Consider the following 8,513-nt stretch of genomic DNA (forward strand, 5'->3'; position numbering starts at 1 on the left):
TATATTGTTGTAAACAACCGGGAAAAATAGACTAATGCTAGCTTCTTGCCTCTCCCAACCAATGATTTATATATACACTACTTGACTGACGGGACGATGCTTTGAAGCCACCGTGCCTCCATCTTGGCACTCCCACCACTTTAAATACTATTTTGGAAGCAATAAATGCATTTGTCTACATTTTATTTTTGCCACGTTTATTATATGACAGACACGCGATGCATACTTTTAAATGATATGTGAGCAAAAAAAAAATGTTTACTTAAATATAATTTTATAAAGGACTGTTACAAAGAATACTTCAATACGTGCTATTTTGTCCCTTAAACATTTGAAATACTGTGCCTTTAAAAAAAATGGAAGTCAGAGCCTAAGATTTTCTCTGTACCCTGCAATCACACCTGCCACCCTGTGACTATTAAACTCTCAATCTGTAGAATATCATTATTTTTTTTACGGAGGACAGACAGTTTGTTCTGGGGAGTGTCAATATCACCGACCAGAGGCTTCAAAGCCTCTCATTGGCCAATACATAGCATCAGCAATCCAGGGTTTATATACACGTCATTACTCCCAACAACTAATGATGATTTCAACATTTACATGTTAGTCATTTAGCAGACGCACGAGCGCACGAGCGTCTATCCAGAGTAACTTACAATAGTGAGTGCATACATTGTCATACTGGTCATCCGTGGGAATCGTACCCACAACCCAATTGCAAGCACCATGCTCTACTTTTTATTTTTTATTAACAAATATCAACAAACAAAAGACGAATAGTCACATGCAAACAAGCATACATACAAACTATTTACATTGCCAGGAATCCTAAACAAACAAATTATATTCATTAATAATACAACACGTTTTGATTGGCTTTTTGTTTTTCATTTTAGTTAAAGTAGTGTCATGTTTAAAATAATTTCTAAAGTGAAAAAAGTTAGGTTATGAATTAGACCATTTGCATTTGTGAATATGAACTGTACCTAGTATTATTAGCAGTTTAATTAAATATACATCTTTATGTCAGAATTTCTGAAATAAATCATTATATGAAAACCATTAAATAGTACAACCGGCCCTAAATAAATAAAAAATGTTAACAAAATTCTGTATGTCAATACAATAAATTATACTATAAATACAGGCCAAAAACAAATGCAAAACGGTCTCCTTCATTCCACATCACATTTATAGTCAATATTCAGTGCACCATGCTCTACCAACTGAGCCACACAGGACTGTGGTGATGTCATACGGTAATTCTACGAGCTTAATGTAGCTACAGATAACAGTATGACCATTGAGTATGACATCTTTTCCCTTGACCCTCCATATCATCATGTGAGAAGAAACATTTGCACAATGACAAAATGTGTGTGTGTGTGTGTGGGGGGGGGGGGGGGGTCCAACTTGGGCCTCTGGAAAGAGCTCAGACTTTCCGACCTGAAGATTACTGACGTCATGATTACACCTCGTATTTTTCCAGTTGTTTTGAATGTGGCATAATTCCTTTCAAACGGACACATTATAACCTGTAACACAGATACTCATAACACTGTACACGTAGCCTTATCCCATTGGACAGTTGATCTAGCCTCATGTTACATCTCAGATGTGTATAGTATAAAGCTGGATTTATGAGTGAGCCAGCGAACTTCGATTAACAAACAGAAAGCTAAACTTAGATGTGTTTTTGGTTGATGAGTGAATTAGACCATGCCCATTTCAAGCCATCCTTCCTAAATAAATACAAAAGTGTTATTACAGACCATTTAGGAAAGTTTGCTGGCTAACTCAATGATCCCGTTTTGTAGTATACCCCTCAGCTGAACAAGCGGCAATATTTCAATATTAGCACTTGACCATTTCAAACGAACCTAAAAGATACCACCTGGGAAAAATATGCCCCCTTTCCAAACATATCCCCAAAAATATTGACAAGACAAAACATTTCCTCCTCAAAAGCAAGTAGATTAAGCATTCGGAACATATTCAGACCGCTTCTCACCAGGGGGTGATGGTTGGATTTGCGTTTGTCGTCGAAGGAATGAGGCCTGTACTCTGGAGCGGGATTGATTTGCAGGTGGAGGGTCCGTCATGGTCTGGGGTGTCACATCGGACTGAGCTTGTTGTCATTGCAGGCAATCTCAACGCTGTGTGTTACAGGGAAGACATCCTCCTCCCTCATGAGGTACCCTTCCTGCAGGCTCATCTTGACATGACCCTCCAGCATGACAATGCCACCAACCATACTGCTTGTTCTGTACGTGACTTCCTGCAAGACAGGAATGTCAGTGTTCTGCTATGGCCAGAGAAGAGCCCGGATCTCAATCTCATTGAGCACATCTAGGATGTTGGATCGGAGGGCGAGGGCCATTCTTCCCAGAAATGTCCAGGAACTTGCAGGTGCTTTGGTGGAAGAGTGGGGTAACATCCCACAGCAAGAACTGGCAAATCGGGTGCAGTCCATGAGATGCACTGCAGTACTTAATGCAGTTGGTGGCCAGATACTGTTGATACACCAGATACTGACTTTTGATTTTGGTTCATTGGATTAAAAAGTACTGTAAATTCTGCACTGGTCTCACATGACTACAATGAAGCGCCATGGTCATTGGAGCAGTTTAGAGCCGCACACAAAATGTTTAATGAAATAATTAATTCATAATAATTAATTCAATAAAATTGCATGTCTACATTTTTTTTAGAGATGCTTTATTCACATGTAATTCAGACTTGCAATACAAGAAAACAAAATATACTTCACCCTCAGCACATTGGGCCAAAGCCGTTTTTTTATTTATTTTTTAATTGCCCTAAAATACAATAGGCTGATATTTCATCATATCAATAACTATTTTTGCATATACAGTATAGGCTACACAACAACTATCACCAATGTCTGCAGTTGTTGCAAAAAGAACGCTCCTGTACCGACTGCGTGTTAAACTAAACCAGTAGTGGTTTTTCAACTGAGCACAATGCCTTTACATTTCAGTGACACATAGCAAAAAGCTGTGATATATATTTTGTGTCCCTCCCCTCCCTGCCCCCCAAAAAAGAAAAAGAAGAGTTCACTGTTCTGGCAGTCACCCAACCCATTTAATTACTCTTCAGTGGTATATTCCACACCCCTTTAATTAACGTCTGTTCAGTGGTACATTCCACAAACATTGTCTCCTTGCTTAATTTTCTCCTTCCTGTTCGCTGTCGGAGCCCTTCGCTCATCATCGGTCTTCTTCTTCCTTCCCTTGTGGGGGTGTTAGTTCTCCCTCTCTCATATGGGCGTGGCCCTCCACTCCTTGCCCTCCGTCAAGGCGCGCGGTTGGTGGATGAACACGCTATACCGCACGCCCTGATTGGCCGCCGCCCTCACAAAGCCACTGTTCGCAGTCATTGTGACTGCCCGTAGTGTGTCGCCCGTGCCGAAAATCATGAGCGAGCGGGGGTTCACCTTGGAGCTGGCAGTGAGGCGCTGGGTGCGCTCCGACGGCTGGTCGGGTACCACCCGTAGCCGCCTCAGCAGCTCATCGGCGCGCGCCTTCTCGCCGGGGCCGCCGAGCGTGTCCAGGATGACGCGGAAGTCGTTTACGGCCGACTGGCACGCGTACAGCTCCTTGCCAGCCATGAACTCCTGGAGGCGAGGGAGGACCTTGTCCTGACACTCCTGGGCTGCCTGCTCAGTCAGCACCTGCTCCTTGAAGGCCAAGCGGCAGCGGCCGTGGCTCAGTGATGACACGTACGTGATGAGTGTAGTGATGTCCAGGTTGGCCCGCCGGCACACATCTACCTTGACCTCGGTGGGGAATGCCAGGCTGGCCACGATGGTGTCGCGGTCAACTCGCGTGTGCTCGACATCTTCTGCGTCGTCTTCTTCTTCGACAAAGTTTTCAACGTCCTCATCTTCTTCCGCTGCCTTGCCTTCTCGCTCTTCCTCTTCGTAGCAGTGTTCCATACCCTCCTTGTTTGCTCCCTCCCCCTCTTCCTCCTCGCTTCCTTCCTCCTCCGCCATCACCAAGTTTACAGCCACGATGTCCCCGCGCACCGAGATGCCAATCTCGCTCAGGCGGTCGGCCATTGGGCTGGAGACGCCATTGTAGAAGGCAAAGATAATGTGCGGGTTGCTGTACTGCACAGGCTGCTGGCGGCTGGCCTGCAGGAAGTCCTCAGCTTGCTCCACCACACTCTTGTCGCCGTACTGGCCCCGACCCTGCCAGATGTTGTGCAGTGCCTCTGCCTTGCGCCCAATAGCCTTGACCCAGGTGTGCCCGCCGTTGGCCACCACGTCCACCACCAGCGTCTGCTTGGTGCCGCCGGCGTCCTCGTAGGCGAACACATGCAGCACGCTCACCACCACCTCCAGTGACTCCGCCGACTCCACAATGGCCTGTTTTCATATAGATTTATTGGAAAGATTTACAAAAACAAATACGAGTTAATGTGAATCCTTAATGTGGTCCTTCTGTAGCTCAGTTGGTAGAGCATGGCGCTTGTAACGCCAGGGTAGTGGGTTCGATCCCCGGGACCACCCATACGTAGAATGTATGCACACATGACTGTAAGTCGCTTTGGATAAAAGCGTCTGCTAAATGGCATATATTATATTATGAATACAACAATAGACAGTAAAAACCAGTGAAGATTAAACCAAAAAGTCAACCAACATATTTACAATATGGTCCTCGTTGTCAGATGGGTAAAACAATGGACAGCTATAGAGCAAGACTAACTGTCCATTGGGCACTCTAAAAAATAGGAACCTTTTCAACACAATTCAATTGGAAAATACATTCAATATTATAAACAAGACCCACCTTCAGGTGCGTGAGGTTGGTGCTCTGCAGGTGGGACTCCTTGATGAGCACCTTGCCCGCCTCCACCTTGGTTAGGAACTTGAGCTCGGCTCGCAGCTTGCTGCAGAGCTTGGCCCGGCCCTCCACATCGCGCACCTGCCTCGCACAGAGCTGGTCCACGCGCTTGAGCAGCTCTTGGGCCACCTGGATACGCTCCTGCAGCATGGAGTGTGTGGCGGCCATCTTTGGTGCATTATTCCTGAAGAGACAGACCAAGGATAGACTCACACACTAGGGTGGTTGCTTACGCCACCAATAGCATCACTTTGACTCTGCATTGATCTGTAAATGTAGTAAATGTGAAAAAACTAAACACAACCATTGGATTTCAAAAACATGATACGATCAACGACACAATCATTTTTGTGCATCAACACAAACTACAACGTCTATCCTTACTCCACATTCAATTTAACCAAAGCGCCTGAATATACCATTTGTTTCAGCATGGGAAGGAACATTCAAAAATCAATCAACAAACTCCATATTGGGCTATGTCAATTTACACAATAACACTAGTGAGTGTTAGAATCACACGTGGCTCTTTCAGAACTTAATTGTAAACGAGTCAAACAGAGACGGAATTCCAACTGGGTGTGGGCGAGTAAACACATCAGTATCCAAACCGTATTATTATTATTATTATTATTTGTAATAATTATTTGTAAGAGAATAATTTACAGCGTGCAGCAGATTGCCAGTTGTCTTAGATAAAATGCCTTCAGAAAGAATTTGAATCAAAACAAAATGTATTTATATAGCCGTTCGTACATCAGCTGATATCTCAAAGTGCTGTACAGAAACCCAGCCCTAAACCCCAAACAGCATGCAATGCAGGTGTAGAAGCACGTTGGCTAGGAAAAACTCCCTAGAAAGGCCAGAACCTAGGAAGAAACCTAGAGAGGAACCAAGCAATGCAGGTGTAGAAGCACGTTGGCTAGGAAAAACTCCCTAGAAAGGCCAGAACCTAGGAAGGCCAGAACCTAGGAGGAAACCTAGAGAGGAACCAAGCAATGCAGGTGTAGAAGCAAGTATTCACATCCTTTGACTTGTTCCACATTCTGGATTCAAAATTGATTTAAATCGATATTGTCACACAAAGTGCAAACATGTTTAGAAATGTTTTCAAATCTATTGAGATGGAAACACAAATCTCCTTTACATAAGTATTCATACCCCTCAGTCAATACTTTAGAAAATAACCTTTGGCAGCGATTACAGCTTGAGTCTTTTTGGGGTAAATCTGAGGTTTCCACACCTGGATTTTGCTACATTTACCCATAATTTCTTTCAGAAGTTTTCAAGTTGTCAAATTAATTGTTGATCATTGCTAGACAACCATTTTCAGGTCTTTCCATATACTTTTTTCAAGTATATTTAAGTCAAAACTAACTCGGGTCACTCAGGAACTTTCCCTGTCTTCTTGGTAAGCAACTCCAGTGTAGATATGGACTTCTTTTAGGTTACTGTACAGCTAAAATGGGAATTCATCTCAGAGTGTCTGGTGGAAAGCAGACTGAACCAGGTTTTCCCTCTAGGAATTTGCCTGTGCCTAGCCCCATTCTGTTTCTTTTTTTTTATCCTGAAACTCCAGTCCTTATCAATTACAAGGATACCCATAACATGATGCAGCCACCACTATGCTTGAAAATATGGAGTGGTACTCTAATCTGTTGGATTGGATTTTCCCCAAACATAACACTTTGTATTCAGGACAAAAAGTGCATTGCTTTGCCACATTTTTTGCAGTTTTACTTTAGTGCTTTGTTGCAAACAGGATGCATGTTTTTGGAATATTTGTCATTTAGTTTAGCATTGTTGAGTGACTACAATGTTCTTGATTCATCCTGTTTTCTCCCATCACAGCAATTTTAAACTAACTAGTTTTAAAGTCACCATTGGCCTCATGGTGAAATCATTCCTCTCCGGCGACAGAGTTAGAAAGGACGCCTGTGTCTTTGTGGATGGTGTATCTATACACCCAGTCACTACAAAGTGTAATTAACTGCTCAAAAGGGATATTCAATGTCTGCTTTTTATGTTTTACCCATCTACCGAGGCATTGGAAAACCTCCCTGGTCTTTGTGGTTGAATCTGTGTATGAAATTCACTGCTCGACTGAGGGACCTTACAATTATTTTTATGTGGTAGGGTGCAGAGATGGAGGTAGTCATTCAAAAATCATGTTAGACTATTATTGCACACAGTCCATGCAACTTATTATGAAACTTGTTATGCACTTATTTAACTCTGGAACAGATTTATTTTCGCAATTAATAAAAGGGGTTGAAAACAAACATAATTCCACTTTGACATTATAGGGATGTGTGAAGGCAGTCACCCCCCAAAAAAATAATGAATTAATTTTAAACATTTTCAAATTCAGACTGTTAACATAACAAAAATGTGTATAAAAAAAAATGTGTCAATACTTTCTGAAGACACTGTAGTTTTAGTACTAGAGCACCAGTTGCTTGCGGAGTTCTTTGTTCCTATACGGAATGTTTTCCCCGATGCACCGCCTGTGACACAGCTAACTTTGCAACAAATTAACATCAGTTGAGTAGAAGCCCGTTATTACAGGTCAGCTATGTGTTTTATCAAAAAACAACAAAACAAAAAAAACGCCCTTACAACATGCTAACAACTAGTATCTCGTTCGTTTTTCCCGTTTACTAGTGGTTGTCGGTAGCTAACATATGCTTTCATTAGCAACATTAACCAGCTAGCTACCTAGCTATAGCTAAAGTTTGCTTACACTAACCGACTGTAGTGTCACTGTCAAATTGAGATTATGTTTGGGTTTTAATTTTAACAAAACGAAACACCGCACAGTATGAAAATGTATCATAAGTATTCAAAAACACTTACGGTCAACTCAACAAAAAAGAGCCGGTAAATTACTATGCTGCGTTGCAGCTACCTTGATACGTGTAGCCCGGTGACGGTGCTTGTCCGCCTCTCTCAGCTGTCTGGTCGGTGGTCGCGCTCTGCTCATATCAAGCAGAATGCAGTGGGGGAAAAATACCTCTGTCGCCATCTACCTTGGAGTTGAAGTAGGTCTACTCTCACACCATTTAAACTAGGCTTACTTTATTTGAATCTACAAATCACAAGTGAACACCTTTTCATCAATGTTATGTGCTATTTGCACCGAAAATTCAGCCTCTCTTTGAAAATGATTTTTTTTTTAAACATCACAACTACACAATTCAACACACAGCAGACATCTGGTTCCCTTCTAACCATGACCACAATTGAGAGTAATAGTAATGTTGTCTTTTTGTAGGCACTGACTCTGCCATGGTTCCGTTGAACAAACCCTATGGAGAAACAAATTCAGTTTTTGTAGGGGTTTTGGATAAACGCTGAAAATAAGATCTGACTTGGAACAAAACATACAAGATCTCAGGACTATGACTTAATCTTCATCAGCTAACATCACTATTGTTTTGGGGGGGACTTGGAATTTGGAAGCATTTATGAACAAATATATAATAGCAACATGAAACGTTTTGCTCCCATGTTTCATGAGCTGAAATAAAAGATTCCCCCCGAAAAAAATGTATCCACACAAAAACGTATTTTTTTTCTCAAATGTTGAGCACAAATTTGTTTACATTACATTTATAATGCACAGTATAATTCAATGGC

General features: G+C 42.1%; 1 protein-coding gene across 2 annotated transcripts; it reads right to left on the reverse strand.

Annotated features, from left to right (window-relative positions):
• Window positions 1-2,685: 2,685 nt before the first annotated feature.
• lg08h7orf25 (linkage group 08 C7orf25 homolog) lies at window positions 2,686-7,900 on the reverse strand. Of its 2 annotated transcripts, none has more exons than XM_046358200.1 (3): window positions 7,783-7,900; window positions 4,821-5,058; window positions 2,686-4,393 (listed from the first exon to the last, which is right to left on the reverse strand). In XM_046358200.1, the coding sequence occupies exons 2-3, from the start codon at window positions 5,040-5,042 to the stop codon at window positions 3,284-3,286; spliced, it is 1,332 nt and encodes a 443-aa protein (XP_046214156.1). In that variant the 5' UTR covers window positions 5,043-5,058; window positions 7,783-7,900; the 3' UTR covers window positions 2,686-3,283. The 2 variants fall into 2 exon arrangements, with proteins under 2 accessions (XP_046214156.1, XP_046214155.1); XM_046358199.1 differs by having other exon boundaries at window positions 7,731-7,848.
• Between the last annotated feature and the right edge of the window lie 613 nt (window positions 7,901-8,513).

The sequence above is a fragment of the Oncorhynchus gorbuscha genome, linkage group LG08, assembly GCF_021184085.1.
Source record: "Oncorhynchus gorbuscha isolate QuinsamMale2020 ecotype Even-year linkage group LG08, OgorEven_v1.0, whole genome shotgun sequence".
NCBI classification, from domain to species: domain Eukaryota; kingdom Metazoa; phylum Chordata; class Actinopteri; order Salmoniformes; family Salmonidae; genus Oncorhynchus; species Oncorhynchus gorbuscha.

Excerpts from the sequence above, each read along its gene's own strand:
- lg08h7orf25 (XM_046358200.1), bottom strand. The coding sequence starts at position 5,042 with ATGGCCGCCACACACTCCATGCTGCAGGAGCGTATCCAGGTGGCCCAA. Across the intron at positions 4,394-4,820 it reads CCAACCTCACGCACCTGAAG|GCCATTGTGGAGTCGGCGGA; the intron begins GTGGGTCTTGTT and ends ATATGAAAACAG.